The sequence below is a fragment of the Anabas testudineus genome, chromosome 22, assembly GCF_900324465.2.
Source record: "Anabas testudineus chromosome 22, fAnaTes1.2, whole genome shotgun sequence".
NCBI classification, from domain to species: Eukaryota; Metazoa; Chordata; class Actinopteri; order Anabantiformes; family Anabantidae; genus Anabas; species Anabas testudineus.
Genome location: NC_046630.1, coordinates 17,659,169 through 17,682,415, shown reverse-complemented (window position 1 = coordinate 17,682,415; position 23,247 = coordinate 17,659,169). Strand labels below are relative to the sequence as shown.

The following is a 23,247-nucleotide window of genomic DNA, read 5'->3' as shown; positions in this document are numbered from 1 at the left end:
GAAATATCACATGGTCTCATTCCGGCATGAGTTTCATCGTCCTGGTCCTGCCAAAGCCGCCACTCAACATTCACTTCACTGCTTCACACCGAGACCCCTTCACACTCTGAAATCTACCTTCATTCATAAACATCAGCTCAGCGGCAGAAACGAACAATCCGACAAGGTCGATTTGTTTCTTCATCAGAGGTTTTCCACACTTGTGTCTTTTTAAATACAGTCTGAAGAGCTTCATCTCGCCATCTGAACCCCCGCCCCACTCATCCTGATGTAAAAGGCTTTCTGCTCCATATTTTATGATGTGAAACAACTCAATGTCACCCTCGTATTTCCAAGTCTAATTTGGCCATGGGCAGTCATTTCTGCAGGTGCGCAGCATGCTGTTATGCTCACCTACAAAATCTCATTTCCTCTGTTTCTCGATTGTGGAAGATTAAAACCTTTTTTTTTTCTCCTTTGGTTTGCTGTGATTGTTTTGCCGATGTAACAAAACTAATTAGTTTTCAAATCGTGCTGCAGTCCAAATCAGAGCTAATAGAGCGCTGACGTGCACATTTAGCGAGAATATTTTCCTGTTTTGTCTGGCCTCATCCTCACTCCAAAATAGATTTTTCTATTCTTTTCTTTTTCGGGGCTTTTCCTCGCGTCAATTCTCTGACCTCTGTCATTTCCTGCAGTCTGCCAAGTCTCAAACGTCTCCACACACCACCTTGAGTGCATTGGGATATTCATAACCACGTGTCGGGTTTGTGTGCATGCACATATGTGGCTGTGGTTTCCCAACTATGTGCATCTGTGCACAGACGTGTCCATAGTTTGTCCACAGACACTCCTCTGTCCTTTCACCCAGACGCTTCCGTGTGATGGATTCAGGCCCAGTGGTGAGTTGCTGATAAAAGTATACCATGTCAGTGTTTCCACTGTCGCCAACAACTTGGGCTCCTGTTTCAAAAGGCAGTTTATCAGATGCCACGCGACTGTGAGTGGAGGCAAAAATTGTCTTTAAAACTTCACCATGAGAGGAATATTGGAAGTGAAGCAGCAGAGGCAGGAAATAAATGAGAGAGAAACGGTGTCAATCACGCTGCTTCTGTCTGTGTCAGCGGGTATCAAGTAACTTACCTCACACCCCGACGGAGGCTGGAACAGACGGGAGAGCTCACTGTCTCAGTTTCAGTTCTGTCTCTGAATTCGACTGGCCAAAACCTCTCTTTCTCTCTTTTCATGCCTCTTATGCTTTCTGTTACCCCCATAAAAAGTATTCTCTTGCATGAGATGTCTTGGGGGACAGCTATATCAAGACATATTATGCCATATATTATGCACTTATTGCACTTATCTTATGAAATTGTGCACATTATGGCTGCAGCTATCCAGTATCTTGACAATTTTTTGATTCAGTGATCAATGTTTCTGTCTATGAAATGTCAGGATAGCAAAAAGCATTCCTACAGTCCACGGAGATTAGGTTTAAGCAACGGTCCAGAACCTGAAAATGTCAAATTTACAGTGACAGGACCAGCAAGGTCTCATATGTTTAAACACTTGTCCAGATTTCTATTTTTATAAGCATTTTTTGAATTGATTTCTACTGCCAGTACTTTTTTTAGTCAAAAAATCTCTGACTCTGAGTGAGATACAGTACATTAAACAGCGAGTAACCTTAGCAACGGTACATATGCCACACAGTACATTGCCAATTAATTCCCTGCTGAAGCAGACATGGTTTAACTCTTCTACATATGTTAAACGGCAACATATTGAAGTCACAGCTAACAGCCACAATGAAAAACAGCGTGTTCTCATTATTGATCAGCATCTTTAAATCACCTATTGCTCCTAGCAGCCTGAAATAAGCACTTGAGGACTACGGCGTTTCAGGTTTTTCATTCTGTAACTTTAAAATCTCATTGAAATGCATGCTTTGGGAGTATTTTTTTTTTCCCAGAGAAATAAAAACCAGCCACGTGTCTCATCACACAGCCTCTTCACGAATTATGTGTTTTAATGACTGACAGATGTATGTGTTCTAATGTGCATTTCGTAAGTAGATAAATCTTTTGTTTTAGTACTCTTTACTAGATGCCAGCATGTGTTGTTATACACTTTGGTTCTGATTATGTTGTGGTCATCGTTTGGGTATGTGAGGTCTTCACTGTGAGACCTGAGGAAGATCCTTTATGCTTCAAAACATTCTTATTTTTCTGTTTTGCCATTTCGCACTCGCCTACATCCTTCCTTCCCTCTCTTTAAAGAATCCAGCACACACACAATTACCCAAGTGTCTCTCTGTCTTTTTCCCATGTCTGCCACTGAGGTCAGAGTCTGGGTTTTTCTGTCCTCGAGCAACGCAAGCCGTGCTTCACCGTGACTGTAACTCCAGCTCTGCCTGCAACTTTAGACCCCCAGCATTAGTCAGGTCATCTGGCCGCCGCCTCGCTATGATGATGAGGAGACAATGCTAAACCTCCCTGTCACACGCTCGCACACACATTACAAGTTCAGTCTTGTGATGATGGCAATTGCATGTTTGACACCGGCAAGACTGGATCTCTGAAGGGGCCTGGCTGGGGAGCTATGGGTTGAGCTTTGGTGAGGCGTAGTAGGCAGATCCTGATAAAGACTGCCGGATCAGATGTTTTGCTTGTGATGATCGGTTTATCTTAGGGAACAAAGCTCTTTGTCTTTGCTTCAGCTGCGAGAAGCTAAAAGGAAACTGTCGGGGCACTGTGCTGGCGGGATTGGTGTCATTATCGATGTAGATCTGTGCTGACTGTACAGAGCGGGACCTGGGCGTTTGAAGAGTGAGGGTTTTACAGGGAGACAGTCGTCTCTCTCACACACGGAAAGCCAGACTCTTAACTGTCTCCTCTGAAAATTGGATTTCTATCCTCTGAGATTAGGATCAGGCTTTCCTCACTCCAAAGGGGCTCTATTAGAAAAACATACCGCCCTCTGAGGCCATGAGAAGCCTGCAGTGCAGACCTCGTCGTCATCCATGTGACCTTTGACCTCCTAGGACCAGCCGCAGCACTGATCCCACACAGGGGCAGCTTGCCTTCGGGTGTCTGTCTGTCTGCCAGGCGGACAGGCCCTTAGCAGGTGTCATCTTTTTTGACATGGCCCCACCCCATCTTCCCCCTGCCTAGGGCAAATGACGATCAGCACAAAGGAGGACAAAGGAGTGTCTGTCTTCACAGAGACAAGCAGTCACAAACCCCCCTCCGATATGTCATTTACATGAACACTTAACAGACTTCCAAACCATATTATATGTACAACACTGGTATTAACTATCATCTATTGTTAGGCTTTGTTAGAGCAATCCGACACTGATACCAGCAGCTGATAAAACATCCAGTAGTTTAATGCAACCACAATTTGTGGATGTGGCTGCAGGGGAAAAAAGGAATCCATCTGGAAAAATATGTTTTTCATGTGGGTCAGCGGTAGCCTACATATTTTCTTACTGACATCTATATGAGCTTCTGGGCCCCTAGAAAGACATTTTCAAAAAGTGGTGGAAAAAAAAACATTCAATAAACAATAATGAATAATAATAAATTAAAATGAAGAAAAACGAATTGTGATATGTGATATGGAAAAATGTCTTCCTTGCTTTCTTTCCAAAACAGTTTGAGCAATTAAAGGCTTAAAAGCTGTATTAAAATACAACTTGTTCTTCAGTTCAAGGTTCAGGTATGTGCATGTGAAAACATTTGTGGTGGAAAACGTTCAGACACCAAGTCTAAAGTCTAAAATTCTGTGTCTGCACGCTAACTGAAAACAGTAAACTGAAACTATATGTGTATGTGGTTGAAAAACAGCATATTGTGTGATAAACTAATAAAACGTTCATCAGCTTAAAGCTGATTTAATTAATAACAGAGTAAATGACTGCGTAATGTGAAAGAGGTAAATCATAATGATTCACCAACTCTGCTCCTAGCCTATGGGACATTGTAATCTCAGCTTTTTCTTTAATTTTTTACAATTTCACTTCAGTACTTTAATGTTTTGTTGTTTTTCAGTCACACAACCTTAACTATTGTTTGTAGGCAAATAAAGCTTAGTGACTAGCTAATGAGACTATAGTGTAGTCATTTACATTTACTGTAGCTAAGGAATAAAATAAAATAAAATAATGCTGCTCTAAATAAGTTCATTTTCATGCTGACTTAATTTAGATTAATTTATTAACTGTTAAATTTGAACAGTTAAGGCCCATGAATGATTACAGCTTCTGACAAACTCCTTTTCCACAGCTACAGCAAATGAGGCTCATGTGGTAGTGTGTGTAGTGTTTAGAACCATTCTTCATACCACACACAAATGGGAAAAATAATTTGAAAACATAAATCACATAGTATATTTATGTTATCCAGGTAATTCTAGCATGTCTATGTTGACGAAAGTGAGGATCTCATTAAAAGAAAATTTGAGAATGGGAGATTTAGTGGTAGAAATACTTTTGGAAGCAGCTCAACTACATAAATCTACACAATGAGGACACACATCTGTATGATGTGAAATGTTCTGACTAAAAGCTCTTGGTATGTTCCCAGAGGTGTCTTTGTCTTTTGTTATTTCATCCCGTGCTCAGATCCTCTGATCCCAAAGTGTCTTTGGTGAACAAGGACCTGATGGATGAGTCAACAATCTGAGTCAGCCAGAGATCCACATGGCCTGAAACTGCTTGAAGCCATATGGATCGTCTCTCTGCCTTCGTCTCTCTCAGAGTCACAGTCTACAGGAACATCATCTTTACTCAATTTCACATCACTCTGTGGTGATTACCCAATTCAGCTTCTTTTGTTTAGTCAACTCACGATATTTCTTATCGACATCCAAGGAGTTGCAACAACGTCAACAATTCTCTGGCATGGCTAACTTAACACCACCAACAACTTCTCGGAGCAGTACAGCCACATTTTTTTGCAACGGAGTCAAGTAGACTGGCCAACAAACACAAAGATCCAACAGAAACATCTAACAAAGGGTAATAAATCACAATACAAAATCCTGCAATAAAAATACACATCTAGATTGGGTTAAACTCGTATGAGCACAATCTTGATGATCTTGTGATCCCAGATGCTTACTTGATGCGCTGTTAGAGATTAGCAAAGACAGAAATGATACATAAAAAAAAAACAATCCTTGACTGTGATTGTGATTGTGCATCTATTGCAGGCAGGCTCACAATTAGGCAGGTGAAACTAATGAAAACCATGAACAAAAACAACAAAAAACAAGTTTTTACACACACCTCATCTACCTCTGGAGACTTAACACCTGCATGGAAATGAAGAAACACTAAATAGCATTTTCCCTGGATCTAGCATCTTGATCTTGTACTTTGTTGCGCTGCCAAACTATTGCTCCATTTCCACTGACATTTGCACTCCTTATTACTGTTTCCTGTTAATACCAAAGAAGTTTCTCTCATCACAAAGGTCAGCTGAATACGTAAAAAAAACTACGGTGCGGTGCTTTACTGTATCTTATTTAATCCCTCTCGTCTGCCCCTGCAGGGCACCGACTTCACTTATGAAAATATGACTTTCCAGCTGCTTGTTTTCTCACGAGGAAGAGAAAGCTGAGCTCAGACAGTCAGCAACAATAGACATTTTAGACCTCAACTGGAGAGATGTTTTGCTCCCCCTGCCTCGTGTTTTGGCTTGGCCCTCATTCCACAGGCTTGAAAAATAAAACCTGAACACTTCAAATGTAAGTGTAAGATTTAAATACAATGATAAAAGGGGTTTTAGATTATTCTTGCTGGAAAATATATACAACCTTTCTTTAGTCATTTAAATAATTAATGTTGTTTAAAACTGTCTGACTATAAAGGTCTTAAATCAAACAACAAATGTTTGATTGGAACCAGGACTATGAAGGTTAAAACTTTAATGGTATAATTACATAGAAACATTTCTCTTAGAATAATACAGATTTGATACTTAGTCCTACAGTACAAGCATTACTGTAAACGAAAGAGGATTGAAAGTGCATACTTACAGATATAATAATACTCTCTGCCAGGGCGAAATTCAAAGCCCAAGGAGAAGGGAGTAAAGAGCTGGAACTTCTCGGAGAACTTGAGTGGTCCATTTGGTGACACAGGCCTGTTGCACTCCCAGCGTTTGAACCCCTTGGCAGTGTGGTCGCAGGAGCTGTAGCCGTCGTAGTTCACCATGTAGAGGACATAGCGTTCAGCCCGCTCATCTGGCACGGAACCAATGTAGTGTGGACAGTAAACGTCAAGGTAGTCATTGATGCACACATCGATGTGGTAATCACCCCGGTAAAACCTGGAGGATAATGAAAGGAAAAAAAAAGGTAAATTACTTTATCCAGAGCATTTGATCTGTGTGGGTTGAGACATTTTCATATGTAACTATAACTATAGTATAACAATCTGTCAGTGTCTTATTTTAAATAGTTGTTTTGGATTTTCAAAGTCAAGTCTGTGCTGCATCTCAATGAGGTCGAGCCTAAAATCCTTATTTTAGAAACTTAAAGGTGCTCTTCAAGGTTTTTGACCAGCAGTAGTGCTATTGATGACTGTTTTTTATGACGGGATAGAAATAGCAAGGAAAACATGGATGGTAAAACATGTTGAAGCATGTTTTTATTATGTACATGACTGGATTTTGGCATTAACACTTGAATTAACAGCAATTTATTTCTGGTGAGGTGATATAGTAGTTCTACCTGTTTACATGGTCAAGTCATTTCCACAACAGCACCATACTGTACCACTGTGTGTTCCCAACATTGATCTTCCTTATCTTTTACGCTTTCTAAATACGCTGAGCAGGCATGTGCTCTCTGCAGCTTGACTGGTGGTTTGCACATATTCAACATTCAGTCCATCAGTCGCAGCTGTTGAAGTGAGAAGAAAGTCGCCCATTCATTTGTTTGGGAAGTCTCTCAACATCATGCTCCTATGAAGATGAGCTCTCCACCGAGTTATAAGTACTCCAAAACCTAATGACAACAGATGGCACTTCGGGTATTCCCAGCAAGGCCGCAGCTGAAGAAAAAGTCACCACATATTGTGGCAAAGTAATTCCGGACTGTGAGAGGCCCATACAGGCTACGACTGCTCTGGTTCTATTCACAGGATCTCATCATGTCAGTCTCAATCATCCTGAGCCTCTTGTGAGACTCCAGCGAACCCCCCTGCAGCACACCCGGCCCAGGAGAAACCTCCTACGACACACGCTAGTCAGTCCTAAGCCATATATCAATGTTAGCGCTCAGCGCCGATGACTTATGCTGGTGCTGAAATTAAAGTCCCCTAGCGTTACAGGGCTAATCCCCTGGTTAGCATGTGCCTTTAGCAGCTTTAAGAGGATCCCTCTGTAGAATGAGATTTTCATTAGCCCAGTGTGACAGTTTGATGGAAGAGCCCCTCGTGGAATCTCTGAGTCTGGGAAAATGAAGCATGTTCTCAAGCCTAACCTTGAAACAGGCCCAACATTTTACGCCTGGTGTTTACTGTAAACCGAGTGGACAGAAGAATCAGGGGTGGAAAGTGCAGCAGGGAGATATGCCAGGTATTCATTCCTGAGAGTGATTGGAAACGTATATTCCCATAGGCATCGTGTAAGGTTGTATTTCTGACTTGAGGCTTTTAACAGAGATAGGTTAGGCTTGGGATGACCTGCTGGTTGAGGGTCTGTAGCTGCTAATGGCCCGCGGTGCAGTATCACTGACATACTGGGGATGTCTTCAATACTCCACCTCTGTTCGTTGACACAGTGAAGGCCATCGGGGGGGGGGGAGGCAGTTTTACAGAACGGCCATGGATCAGATATTGCACCAGTCAGCTGATCTGAGGCCAGGTGAGACAGGAAGGGGAGGGGCTGAGATGCAGCTGTTGCACCCTGACGCGTACGTGTTACACGACAATAAAGGAGGGTGTATGCTCGCCACAGTCTGTTGGGGGTATCAGGTTGTCGTTGCACAGTAAACGTGCTGCAGGGTTAGCGGCTGTCCTACTGGGTTTGCAGGGGCCACAAATGAGCGGATGTGCGTGTGTGCAAGATAACAGGGTGCGTGGGGGTCTTGTGGCATTGTCAGCCATATTTTAATCTTTTTCTCTCTCTAATTATAGTCTGGTCAAACGAGAAACCAAAGCCCTTGTTTTCTCTCTTGGCTTTTTTTTCCCCCTTCAGCACCAGCTGAGCGCTTTGGCTCCACACAGTCACAGCATGGGCTCAGTTTCAGAGCTGCTGGATGTTATTATGACTACCAGGGGTCAACTGGCTCCCAGAAGCACTGTGGAATAGCCTGCTTTGTCCACTTGTGCCTTCTCTTAGCTTTAAATGTTAGCTTCAACCTTACAAGTGTCACTGGCTGTCAATCAAACCTGACCCAGGAGTAGCAGCAGAGATTAACTGGGATTAAGCAAAGTTTCAAACTAAAGCCTTTGTGAGAGAAAAGTGTGAAAAGATTTGTGAAAGCGACTAACACTCTGTTTACACCTGGATACTTATGTTGAAATAGATTCACAATGTGTGTGAGATGGAAATAAAACACTTGTTGACTCTTGAAGTCAACTCGTTTTTTGCAATCAGTCTCCAGTGACCACTTCTGATTGGATTCCACTTTCACACAGGATAGAAACAAATAAAACATCACTTCCTCTATGAAAATCAAAACAATAAGTCAGTGGCAAAGTGCAGATTGATTTACTGTTTGGAACTACTTTTTTTTATCACCAAAGCAAAGTTGTTATAGTTATTGACGGTGAGTTCTGGGAATTTTGCAGAAACAATCACCCTTTTCTACAGTTGCTCTTACATTTGAAGGTTTTGAATACCACCTCCTTTGTATTGAAGAGGGAAAACAATAGAAAACAATTTACATTTTTATCTACTTTATGGATCCTCAGGAGGGAAATTGGTGCTGGACAGCTGCACATGGACGGTGGAGCTAATATAAGGTTTCAGTGTCTTGTCCAAGGGCACTTCAACATGTGGCCAGGAGGAACCGCCACTCCTAATGTTTTTGGATGACTGCCCCAAAGCAATCCTAGAATTAAGCTGGTTTAAGCTATCTAGATACCACATGGGAACCATGCAACAAGAGAAATAATCAACAAGTAGAATTACACAGGAATTTTAAGAACTTTAGTCCTTTAGCCAGAGAATAAAGAAATGTTGCCCTGTCTTGGTGACAGGCCCAATCTCCAATGTGCATGTATATTCTTGTCTTTATAATCAGATCACCGGACTTGGATGAACATGGGCAAATGTGGCCAAACATATGCAGTTAAGAATCTGCACACAGATTGTAAGTGCTTATTACCAAAAGCGATAAAATGCACAGTGAGAGCAGCGATAGTGCCCAACACGCGTCCCAGATGTTTGCCAGATGGAGGCTATAAGGAGGTTTTTGAGTGGCAGAAATGAAATATTGATAAAACCCAGAGCCATAAACACAGAGCCTGACTAGTCGCAGAGATGATATTTCAAGTCTCACAGTCTTCTGGTTTCTCCTTTAGAGTCAGCTGACCAGAGACTTTCATGCTGAAACTGTGAGAACCCCGGCCTACCGTGGGCTGGACTGAGTTCATTCACTCACCGAGCGTTTGCAATCTTCTGCATGATGGCTTCTTCATTATCATTACCAGGAAGATTTATTCATCTGATTTTTCTAAATGGTTTTGTTGTTAAAAGCTATTTAGTGAGTCATTAAACCTTCACGGCGCTGATTTCAGCAGTTGTGTTTTCCTTTCGGCAGTGTTCTAAGCAGCAGGAGGCGGTCAGTGCTGATCAAGGGTTTTGGGTTTTGATAGCAGGAGTCAGAAAGAATGGGCAGACTTTGAAACAAACTGCATGGTTTCAGTTCAACATCAGTTATAAATGTGTCATAATGAGCCGTTAACAAAATGAAAGCACCTAAGTCCTAAATCTATTTGTCTTGGGGATTAATGATCCCTGATTGGCTCAATTACTCACGGCCAGTTAGAGGGGCTTATCAATGAATCAGTAACTGGAGCTCTTAACAAAGCACACATCTACGGATAATCCCCCTTTTCAATCTGCCCCCCTCACTTGTTTGCTTTCTTTATCCCCTTCTGGTGTGTTTGGCCTGGCATAATAAAGGTAGAGCAGACCCAAACAGGCAGAGGGGTGGTGGGGATGGTAGGTTTGTGTGCATTCAGAGTCAGCAGATGGAAAGTGATAAAGAGGAGCCAGAGGCAAGGAGAGAAGGGCGAGGAGGAAGGAGGTGGAGTGAGGTAACGGGAGAGGACTTTTCTTATTTGGAGTTGTTTAAATTTTTCTTTATTCTATTAGTGGTTTAATTGTATTTTTCTCTGGCAACAAACTAATTCTTATAAACGTGACACAATTCCCGAAACACAAACTAAAATAAGACTGTGTGTGTGTATTTGCACTGGATTTAGTGCCAGATTACAGAGCTATTTCCAAGAAAGTGGTGAAGGAAATTGTTGGAAATTCTGACTCCAAAAACAGTTTTATTTCCCACTATGATATCTATATGCTGTATTACAGTAAAGCCAGGAATTACATTTGGTAAAGAAGTGCAGAATTCTTCGTTTATTCATTTTCTCAGTTTTCTTGGCATGAATAAAATGTGGAAAAGTAGAGGTGGTGAGAGGAAAGTTAGGAAGAAGAAGGTAGAACAATAGGAAAAAAAGGGGGGGAGAGGAGAAGACAGGTGAGAAGAAATGAGGAGAGACGCCGAAAAGTGACTGGAGGAAGAGAGAAGGTGCGAGTGAGAGAGAGAAAAAAGGAGGAAGGTAGAAGGAAAGAAGAAGGAGGAAGCGCGAGGGAGGATAGAAGTGCGGAAGAGAAGCAAATTGTAGAAGAAGAATGCAGTGAAGAGGGGAGAAGAAAGGAAGAAGAAGGAGGAGGATAAAGCCCTCCTGTTGTTTCCCTCATGAACACAGTTGGGTCAGATGAGGGGCAGCTTCCCAGGGTTAGACCACAAAGAGAGAAAAGAAGGGATGCTTTCAGCCCACAGGAACACATGAAGCTCCTGTCACACACACACACACACACACACACACACACACACACACACACACACACACACACAAACCACAAACTGCAGACCTCATGCTGTTTCTATATCAAGTTCCTCAATTTACTCCTCTGCAAACCGATGTGTGCACAAACTGACTTTTTTTAAAACACTGCTATCACAGTCTGCAGTTCCTGGTTACAGCCTCTAGGGGGAACTCTTTATGGGGCCATTAAAAATCAATCAGTGACCTGGTCATGTGATGTGATATCACCAGATGTGGTCTGTCCATCCTGTTTTCCTCGGGGTTGGGAGGTCTCGATCTGCTTCCCTCCACCTGTCCCATCATTCATAGCTTTTTGTTGCAGGGAAGTTAAAGCCATTATTACTTAGTTGGCTAATTATATACACATATATACACATCTGTCCGGGCACTTACAAACACACACACGCATGTAGAATGTATTTAAACACATGATGTTGTAGCTAGGGGGCTCAGTCAGACTGGGCGTTGACAGCGGAGAAGTTGGGAAAAATGGAGCCTGTAAAATACAGACAGTTTGCTGTTTCTGTGTTTTTTTCCTGCTGGGAACAAAAGCAGGGGAGATGAATAATTGGCCTCAAATTGAAAACACATTGCTGCTTGTGGGAAGGCACCTCGGATAGTTAACAACCAACACAAAAGCTGAAGAGAGTGAGAGGAAGCAGAAGCAGGAAGAACGAGAAACGAGGCCCGCTTATGGATCCTGGTGGTCCCAGCTGGTGCCAATCCCTAACTCGCCCTACAGTGCAGCTGTGGACACACTGTGTGCCAGGCTAACAAGAAACACAAACAGAGAGTGATTTATGTAAAGCTTCATGTATATTCTGATTTCACTTGTCTTTGTTCCACATGTGTCAGTACGCACTGTGGGAAAACAGAGTAGAAGTGGAAAAAACCCTGAATAATACTTACTTACATAAAAAAAAAAAAAACTTTCTCAGTTGGTAAACTGGGTTGCAAATGTTCTTTTATTGGCTGAGAAAGTGTCTTGAAATTGTTTGTAATTAAAATATTAGTCATTTCTTAAAGAAAAGTTGTGGACGATCCAGAATACATTGCAAAATATATTGGGGGACTAACTGGTATCAACATTTGATTATCCTACATTTCCCATAATGCAACTAAACAAATTTTAAACCAAAATAAAGTCAATATAAATTATTGTTAATGGCAACTTTACTTTCTGCTCATATAAAGCCAGTAGATTAATTTTACATAAGCATCCTGTTCATTGAATAAAACCTTAAAACAACACTATCTAACATAAACATGCAAACATGTTAACGTTAATTCAAACTAAGCTGATATCACCAGCTGACCCCTAGCTGAGTATTTTTCCACAAAACCACAGCAGGTAATCAGGCCGGCGAGTGACATGATTTAAGTGAACTGACCCTTTAAGTTGACTGTTTCTGTCAGTTCACAGACTGAGTGAGACAAGTGATTCTCCGCCTGTCTTACATGAATGAGGCAGGTTAATTACTGACAACGCTATTCTGGTGTCAGGGAGGTCAAAGCATCAACACCAGCATGGGGGCAGTCAACACACACACACACACACACACGCATATACATACACACACAGCAGGGCTCCATCATTCAGTCAGTGTAAAACCTCAAGGGGCCGACAGACCGACTCATAAACCCCCTATGTGACCAAGATGGTTATTTGCGTTGCCATGACGCAAGTTTACAACAACGTAATGTCCTGACCACAGATTTTCTGCTTTTGACATAGTGCTCATACCTGTCGGTGTGTATATGCAGACAGGCACACACACACACACACCTCCTTGACCACCTCGAATGCCGCATGACTCCAGGAGGCCCAGAGCAGGCTCTGTTAAAACAACCTCACTGAAATATGTCCTATCAGCACCTGCTAGGCAAGTGTACAGAGGAACTAACTACAGGATGCTTCACTGTGTATCCGTATGAATATGATTATGACCACACTCTATACTGAGGAAATGTATTTTTATTTTAAGTTAATGTGACCACAGAGCAGAGCACAAAGTGAGAGCGGCTGAGCATCCCAGGATCCCTCCCACCAGGCGATCCGCTCACTGTCGATGGGCCGATATGGATCTGACACCTTAAACTCTGGCGCTGAGGTCAGGTGTTAGTGACAGCCCAATTATTCAGCCTCAGAGCCAGTGTTTAGTCAGCGTCTGAGCCCGGGTGACAAACTGACCTCAGTCCCGTCCATCTCAGGAGCCGCTGAGGGATGGAAGGTGAAGTTTAAAAAAAAAAAAAAAAAAAACTCAACTCTTCACGAAGTGCTTCATGCTTCATTAACTAAACTTCATGTGAACTGGCTTCCTGTCCAATGTGTATCTCATCACCCTCTTCTAAGACAAAACAAAATACTGATTCAACAATCATATAAATGTCAAATGCAATACTGCCAGTAAAAAGTCGCCCTCACTGATTTACAACACTGCAAACAATACATCGCTGCAGCCAGAGATATTAAAGGGATAGCTAACACTTGACTAATTTTTATTGGTCCCTGGCATCATCATATTGCCGATGCTTTCCCATTTTCCCATTTGGTTTGTAGGAGGACACTGTCAACTGCATGGAACAAAAAGAGAAAAATGCTATGACAGAAATAAGGGAAAACAGCTGCTTTACGTCAGTGAAACTGTTGGTTGATTCATTTATTTTCCAGTTTGATTTTGTCTTTTCTATTTATCCCTATCTCCTATCTCATTTTTGGAAAATACATTTTTGCTGCTCTCACGTCTTCAGTGATTTTGTCCTTATTATTCTATTCCTTGCCTTCAACCAGCAACTCATCTTCACCATGTACACTCATGACCTCAACCAGTGGCGATCCTACAATCTGGGAGTCCCTATGCACAGAAGCCCATCTGTGCCCCCCCCCCCCCCCCCCCCCCCGCCCCACAGTAGCTGGTATTGCAAGATATGCCAATATGTGTGACCCATGCGGTCTTGGTTAGCACGCCTCTGATCAGTGACTGTCATTAACTGTGAAGGATCACATACAGCACAGAACTAAAGCAGGCGTGAACACACACAGTATGTCTGTACAGGCAGAGCCACTCACACATGCAACTGGCATGTACAAGTATGAATGTACATGCCTGCGGCACATGTTGGCGGTAACTGCTATGTCGCAAGCGCCTTCGTGGCGGTGTCAAGACAGAAAGAAGAAATCATTTGACTGGATCAAGTCAGAAGTAGGAATCTGGAACCACCCTGTCAAGTTTCAGTAGTTTATCACTTTTTTTCTTTGCTTGGTTTTCTGGGTTATTGGCTTTTATAGTTGATATTTTAACATTTTTATTAACATGTTTTATTGATTTCAGGCTACTTATGTCTACAATGTAATTCAAACTCTAGGATAAACACATACCCTGGATTTATTTATATATGATGATCATTATAGATACTTATGTGCAAATGTGTGAGGACATGTTTATTTAGTTTTTTAAATGTAAATAAATCTGGTCATAAAAAGGAATACACAGAGGAATATGTTGAGACAAACAGGCTGGACTGATGCACATCCTACACACACACACACACTCACACACACACACAGAAACCCAGATGTGGTCTAGTCTAAGCAGCCACAAATGCAGGACGGCCCCACCTGAAGCATGTTTGACTAACACGGCCCTGATCCTCACTTGGCAGGGCCGAGACTCTCACCTCTGACCTCTCTCTCCAGGGGCAATTCGAGCCCCCTGAGCTGCCCTATCACTTTACTGCACCCCAGGGAGCAGTGGCCCCACCCGCCTAGGACCCAACACATTCTGAACCCTCGAGAAGCAGGCGGGGGGGAGGAGGGCTATGGCGGTGAAAAGAGGAACCCGCAATGTCTGGACTCAATCAACCGCCCATGACAAGCCTGCAATGCTCTCTCACACACACACACCACCACCACTACTGCACCCAAACACACACACACACACACACACACACCAACACCAGCATTTATCCACCAGTGAGGTCTCACACACATCAAAGTGCAGCGGAGCTGACTTGCTTGAGTAATAGGCGTTCTGTGGGGAGATGGTGAAATGCTAAAAACTCAGGCTTGGAAAATTTGTTGTGTTCAAGGTTCTGAGATGAGAGGGGGGGGGGGGAGTAGGAGAGAGAGAGGATTACATTAAAGGTTTGGAAAGACTGAGAGATAGAGAGAGGGAGAGAAAGAGAGAGAGAGAGAGGAAAAATAGAAGTGACACAGTGAAAGATTGACTGGAGAGAAAAATGTGAAAGAAGAAGCCAAAATGATGTGAGAAAATTTAAGGGATACGAAAGAGAGGAGTGGGAAAGAGCACATCCCTGATTTAAAGCTCCCACAGGTCCTGTATAACAGCTAGGAGGTCTGTGCATGTGTGTTTGGGTGTGTGTAAGTGTGTGTGTGTGTGTGTGTGTGTGAGTTTATTTGTTTGGCCCGATTTCACATACAGTGTCTCAGCGGGTTGTACCGGCCCACGGTTTTAACAGTTCCCTGCTCAGCACAACTTTTCAAATGAGACTGAGGGAGTAAAATCCTCGTTGTACTTTCACACAAACATGTGTCCCCCGGGAGAAATGCTTTGCTTTTTCAATTGAGGAGTGCAACTCGGAAAGTTGCGGCGGGGAGGCGCTCCGACACGGCAGCACAGCGGGTGGCGACCACGCAATGGGTCGCAAGGTGAGGGTCGTATAATCAATGGAGGCAGTGAGGGCATTAGTGGGCAACTCGTACTATGTAAATGTAATCAGTGGAGAAGTGAGCATTTAGTAAAACACTATCTACGTTTCCAGCAAAGGGAATATCAGAGAAGCGTTTTAAACACTCTGTCATGTTTACCTCTATAATTTTCTGAAATGACTGTGACTCACATGTCACGGTGGTCCTGCAAGTAAGTTTTTAGGAAACTGGGTGACCTAGCTTTATTCCTGCCTACTTATCCGTCATCCTCTTATAATGCTTACATTAGACGTCTGCTGTGCTAAAGCAGCGGCCCTCCTGAAGTCATTGTTGTGGCTGCTCAGTGATATTGTAAGTGATATGGAAAGTTGTTACAGTCAAGAGCAATTCAGAATACAAGGATCTGATCATGTAAAAAATACACAGTAAAACAGTGTAAGCCCGTTTAATTTAAAGAAAAGTGAAAATGTGAGTACTTTAAAGTTGGTTAAATCAAGGCACCGTCTTACCAGACAGACGGACAAATGCTTATCTCAATGGCTAGCTTGTAATTTAACACACAGAGCTGCAACCGAGCTGGACCACAGACATTACAAGAGGCTGCACACTTGAACTTTGTTTAATTGTAAATGTTTACGGGGGTGGGGAGTTGGATACTATCTATCATTATGTTTCATGTAGTTTTTAATTACTTAGTGGAACTATGACTTAGGCCTATCAAAGACACATTGCCTCTTTCTATAATGTATGTTTTCTTCCACCACTGGGAGAATTAAATTAACAAAACTGTATTTCCATTACATTAATAATCTATTTTTGTATGTTCTACAATGAAAAATCATAAGGGCAGCACTTAAAAAGTCCTAACAAAAGCAGTCTGGAGTGTCCATTGTGAAGGGCCACAGTTGGAAAACCACTTAAAAGGCACAGCTCTGCCCCCTTTACATCCTACAGCAGGTCCAGAAAAAACAGCACATGTAACATCATGTAAGGACTAAACATAGAAGCGCCCTCCGAGTGCCCTGCATGCCAGCGCCAGGCTGTAACACCTGGCCCACTCAATCTGCCCCTGCAGGGCCCTCTAACACCCCTCAGTCTCTTCCCCTTGACACAGAATGTCTGTCAAAGTCTCGTCCATCAGCTTGCAAACGGGTGACTATCTCTGATCTGCACATACCAACTTAAGAGAGGCCTGGCTTGGATTCCCACACACCGGCTTTAGAAATCCTAGACTCCGATTTGCGTGCTCCACCTTAAGAGGCCGTATTTCATATTCACACCCTCCGTAAGCATTCCAGTGTCAGCGCCTGTGGAAGCCATGTTCCCTATCGGCATATTCAGCTCTGTGCAAGGTGTGCAGTCAGGAGGATACTGGCCAAACTTCAAAGCGTATGAAATGGTTTCCCACTACGACGGTGCTTTAAAATTGTAGCAATGTGAATACATGAAGCTTACACACATGCACACACACAAGCAACAGGAACAAAAAGGTAAGAAATAGCAATTAAACCCATTCATCACAGTATTTATAACCATTTTTGTACTAATGTTACAGTTTGCAGATAACCTGTGTGATGATATGGCTATAAGACCAATGACATTGCATTTACCACAGTTGTGTTACAGGAGGTGGTCGTCTCCGAGGCAGAGGCGTCATGCTCTGCAGTTATACAGCCCAAAACCTTCTTTTTGACTTCATAGCACTGGGCATAAGGGAAAAATATAGTGTTTATTGTTTATCAATTACAGTATTTTGCTAATTTGGAACCCGAACTGAAATAAGAACCCTGCAGTATGTTCAGTATAGAAGAGTGAGTCTAAAGCAGGGCGTTGCCAGGAGAGAAAAAAACGCTGGATAAATAATAGTTTTGAGAAAACACACAAATCTATCCACCCACATGCAATTTGCAGGCACAGCTCATATTATTCTGAGCAAAAGGCCACGGAACAGAGGAGCAGAGATCTGGCCCGGGACGAAACAGGTCAGTCCGACAGGGATGAACTGGCCAAAAGAAATATCACCAGCTGCCCTCCAACAGCTGATCACCATTAAACCGAATCAAGCCCACTCACGTACAGAAACACGCCTTCCAAACGTTTGAGCAGACACACATCCGCTGCACGTCCAACAAACGCCACGTGCGCGTCCTCCTTTCATAGGTTTTCGCGACTCCTGACACATTTCCAATCATTCCAGTGCCCTCTGAACTTCGCAACTGACCCCAGATCGGCTATCAGCGCATTCCTCGCCTCAATGTGACCATCATCTCCGCTGAATATGGGCCAGTTGTAAAGTCGCTAGATAGGAACCACATGTCAGCAGTTGCGTGTCCGTTTGAGGAAAGATTTACAGCTTCGACGTGATGATGGAGAGGGCCATAAAGGAGAGATAGAGCTGCTGTTGATAGATCATCTCACCGCAGGCTGGTTCCCATCTTTGAGAATACAAGCAGTCAGCTTTTTGGCCAAAGGGAAGGACACATTAGACAGATGTGTATCTATTTTTCTGACAATCTCAGTGTCTGAAACTCTCTTTTCTCTCCATTCACCGTCGGCCACCATGTGCGTTTCTACATGTACAGTATGTGCCTGGGTTAAATTAAGCGTTTCAGCGCAACCGAATCCTCCACTCTGCCGGTCATTAACGCTGTGTTTGGGCAGCAGACTGCGGTGATTAGCTCCAGCCGCTGAACTGTGGGTCACCTCATTTAACACACCACTTGATGTAATTGTTATTGGAGTGGAGATACCAGCCTGCTGTCTGTCGGGGCCAGACAGCAACACGCAACAATACTTCCACGCTCACACTCTGACAGTCGCTGGCGAACAACGTTAGCGCCTGGCCTTGTTTGAGGAGAAGAAAGACGAGAAATCAAGATTTGGCAAAAGCAAACGATTGCAACAGTGAGGGTGAGAAATGCATGAGTTGAGTTCGAAAACACAGATAAAGAGATGTGTTGAGCCAGAATCATGAAAAGCGTAGCTGCAACGTGTTACTTCTGGGATTAGTAGGTCAAAAGTTGTATTGTATGTATTTTTATTGTGTGTGTTTACTATCACTCTTATTTTTATTAAAGGAGTTCACCTGTGTGGATTCTGGCTACACTGAGTGCGTTATTGTACTCACCTTTAAACTGTTTATACTGATGTTAAGTTTATATTTATGCATCATGTGTGGATTGTATATTTTTGTATTTTTATGTCTCTGTGTTTTTATTGTTCAGTCATTCAAATAGGCTATTTTTTTATATATTTCGAAACTACAGTATTTATTTAGAGAACAATTTATTTGCAGCAAGGCCTGCTTTGTTTTCAGGAATGCATTGGTCACATTCACACTGTGACACATGGAAGCTTCTCGGTGCAGCTACACTCTGACCTGCAGCCTCTGAGCAGTTGGGGTTAAGGGCTTTACTCACAGTGGTGTTGATAAGGGAGTGAACAAGTGCTACTTTTCCATTTGCCCCACGCATATTATATCTGAACCTAGGCCGTAAGCTCAGGTCTCTATACTTTAGAGAAGGTGGCGTGAGCTTAAATAAGCCAATTTAGCAAGATATGTGCCAAATTTGCAGCACGTTTGGATAAAGAAATGTAGGTGTTACACTTTGTCTTACATCCTGTTGTTAATCTGACTTTGGATTCAGCCCAATATTCTTCTTCAGTTACATTTGTGATGCAGTAGCTGCCAAAACACACCCGCAGTGATCGATGCACATCTTTAATATTGAAATCTGAGACTTTGCTGTCCCTTGGTGGTACGATCAGTACCCGTGAATGTCTCCTAATCGCAGAAGAAAACTTGAAATGTAGGTGGAGCAGCAATTATACACATTTAGTCTGTTTTTAGGTAGATGTCAATGAAGACTGGGTGATCAATTACAAAATGTGTCTTATTTTCTATTAGCAAATGACAGGTGCTAACTATTATCCTGAACTGAAGAGTTCATACAATGTGCAAAACCAGTGGAAATCATTGATGGTAGTAAACCTGCAAATCATCAAATGAGCGGCTCCTGGGATGGGACATGAGTACTTTCAAAGACAAAGGGAGATGTGAGGGTGACGAAAGAAATGAAATGAAGGGAGAATATTGAAAATGAAAGATTATAAAGTGGAAAGTGAAGAAAGGAAAGATGTTCAAACAGAAAAGGAAGCACATTGAGTGGGAGTCTTGGGGTGGTGGGTTGGATAACCATCCTCCCCAGCACTGAAAGACAGGCATTCTCATCTCTCATCTACCCCCTGGGGAGAGAGAAAGAGCAGACCGGGGCTGGACCTGCCATCTTAACCCCTCCACTCTACTCATTTTACACTTCAGCACTATTTATTTCTTCATCTCTCTGCTTACTCATCTTCCACTCGCGCTTGCGACGGCCATCTTAACACTGCGTCCCTAATCGTCTTAATACGACCCCTAACCCTCTGTCTCCATCCCCCTTTCTCCTCGCTTTCTCTGCTATTAGCAACCCCCCTCTCCCATCCTAAATGGCATGTGACCGCCATTATCGCCTTGTGGAAAGAGCGGCATCATCATGTGTGCCATCATTTTCATCCATAACCATTAGGAACATTGGAAAAAAAAAATACAACCACTCACAAAGTGTCTTCAAATAATGGACTCCAGGCATGCGGTTGGGCTGTAGCTGCTCACCAGCATCAGCAGACACTGTCATTACTTTTTACGACTTTGAGTACTTTGGCCCTTAATGTACATCCTTCCTGTCCTTCAGTGTTTGAACTTAGAGGAGGAGGAAGGTTGGCAGAGGGAGAGACCATCCAGTTATCAAAACAGGTTCAATCTCTACACCAATTAGCAGAGCTTTGTCTTTAAGCTGAGTCAGTGCTGACTCTTTGAGCAGGGAGGGGCAGCAATACAATAACACTGATGATCAAGTTTCATTAGAATCACATAATAATGAAGTACAATCTGCTTGTCATAGTTCACAGTTGCCATGCCGAATTGATGTAAATACAAAAATACTTATTATTAGGCTGTTCAGGCTGGTTTGGTTTCACTGTGTTCATCAAAAGAGTCAGCTAATGGATGCTGTTAGCCTGGATGAATCACGTTATTAATCAAAGCGCCAGACAGATTATGTCACAGTAGTGTTGACGTCATTTTTGTCACCATGAGTGATCAGACCTACTCTCCACACAAAACATATGTCTCCAGTTTGACACATTAAATGTAATATGTAAGATTTATTTCACCAGCCCTTGACACTTTTCTTGTTCTCTTGCTACTATCCAGAGGTGCCATCATGTTTTGTATTACATTACACATGTCTGGAACGTGTCCGTGTCCCCAATTGTAGTAAACGCACATCTGTAGATCTGTCAGAGAGAAAGTGAAAATGCAAACTAATTTAACAGCACATCTTCGAAAAGGAAATAGGGCGTGTTGTGAAAATAATATTTCAGAATTCACTAAAAGTAAGGAGTATTGCTCAAAACTCAACCAAAACTCACAACCGAAAGAAACAACCGCTTAGAAGGGGCTAAAGTTTAAAATCACTCAGAACCAGCATCAGTCAGCAAACACACTGTCAAACACACTACCCACAGTGCACTCAGCACTCGCCATGTTAACGCACACATTGAACACTTCACAGGCTCAACACTTCTCAGATAGTGTTTACCCTCCGAACAACAGCCAATTACATGGACTGGGGGGTTTTCAGCAGCCAAACCAGGGCCATTATAATCACACAGACACAAACATTTGGACATATTTCATGTTATTCTACACAATACTGTCTGGGTTAAATTAAATAAAATCAAAGTGAACCGCATAAGTCAGTATAGAAATAAATACACCAGTAAAAACATTTATCAACTGAGGCTTCATACAGTAACTGTTAAACATCCTGAACTCTGTCAGTGTTATCATCTATCACATCTACTATTTTCCCATATTTTTACACTATTTGTTATGGACTCTGATGACAAGTGCTGTATAAATACGACTGGAAACCCAGTCAAATTAGCCTTTCTTTGTCCCAGGCAAAGCTACTATATGGTTGTCTGAGTATAGTAGGTTGTGTTAAGTTTGTAGGCAGTTGTTGATTTCCAGAAGGATTTCTAAAGGGAATTAACTGCAGAATTCAATAATCACTTTAAATTCAGATTTATTTATACATCAGTGATATGCTTGTTGAATTGTGTGCTTGCCTGAAGACACGTTTCACATTTCTAGATGTTCAGACACGAGTTATGACTCTCCACTGTACTTTAGCAAGAGCAATACATTGGAACCAATTTGACACATCTCCTATAATTAATGTAAAAATACATCATCCTTACCAGCAACATTAAAGACAACTTTAGGACACATAAAATAAAATAAAACTGTTAAATGTTAACTTATGGTCTCCGGTAAATCCTCATTTGCCATCAAAAGACCATAAAAATGGACTAACTGGGTAAAGATTTCTATGTCAAGTGAAGATCCTAAAGGCCAATTTGTTGAGTAATCGACCGAGAGGAACAAGCACTACTTCATATTTTTGATGAAATGCCAGTGATCCAGACTTTGCATTTGTGGCAAGTCATTCCAACACAGCATTTACAAACCCTGCTGCCTTCACATGGGAAACCAGTTATGGTAAAGGCGTCTTTTAGCACATTCAACCTGTCCGATTGCAGCTAGGTGATCACAGTTGAGAAAAGGTCTCAGTTTAACACCTACAGGTCAGAGAGTGCACCTTTCCTCCGTCATTAGGCACTAGCTGAGCCTAAACCGGAGGGTAACCTGAGCCCTGGCTCTGCAAGCAGCTAATCCACCTCAACAAAGCATTTCTGCTGCTCTGACAGCCTGAGCGATCACCAGTTAGGTAAAGCAAACTGTTACAACCTAACCACTATACACACAGGTGGCTCTACTGACCACTCTGTGTGTTTGAGTAGGTGTGTGTGTGCTGAGGCGGTATGAGGTCAGAGGAAACACTTTTGATAAACACTGTGTCCATGCCTGCCCGTGTGGTTATATATGTGTGATTCATTCAGTGCGAGAGACGGCCCAGTGCTGAGATAGGGGGCTGCAGTCATCGCAGGCAGACAGATTGATGAGGTCAACTTTTCACACGGCAGGTAAAGACTCAAATCCCCGTAATCCCCCGAATGATTAAGCTCGGGTCAGGACTGACAGCAAAAACAGAGACACTACACTCCTGGAAATAAAGAAGTTCTTAATGAAGCGTGACAGCCCATTCAAATGATAACTAATAAAGATGCAAATTTCACTAAGTAAGCACTTGTCTGATTGGTTGGCAGGTGTCCGCGTTTAATCAATAGCGTGGTACTAATCTAAATCATGGTGTGCGTCAAGTGTTTGATCCCAGATAAAGAGTAATGAATCAGAAAAGGGACATTAAATGCAGAATAATATGGCAACTATACAGTTAAAATGAATGTCCCTGTTACACTGACACATATATATGGGATTATTTTATTCTGTATTATTCAGTAAACGTGTATGTACATTATGTGTTTTATCTCTAGGATATGCTGATCTCTTCTGCTGCTG

At 42.5% G+C, this 23,247-nt stretch overlaps 1 protein-coding gene across 1 annotated transcript in view; it reads right to left on the bottom strand.

Annotated features, from left to right (window-relative positions):
- Positions 1-23,247, bottom strand: part of LOC113148473 (ephrin-A5b-like) — a 65,457-nt gene that overhangs the window by 5,135 nt on the left and 37,075 nt on the right. The window contains exon 2 of the mRNA XM_026340173.1: positions 6,022-6,314. Within this exon, the coding sequence (XP_026195958.1) occupies positions 6,022-6,314 (293 nt within the window). The remainder of the gene's footprint in view (positions 1-6,021; positions 6,315-23,247) is intronic.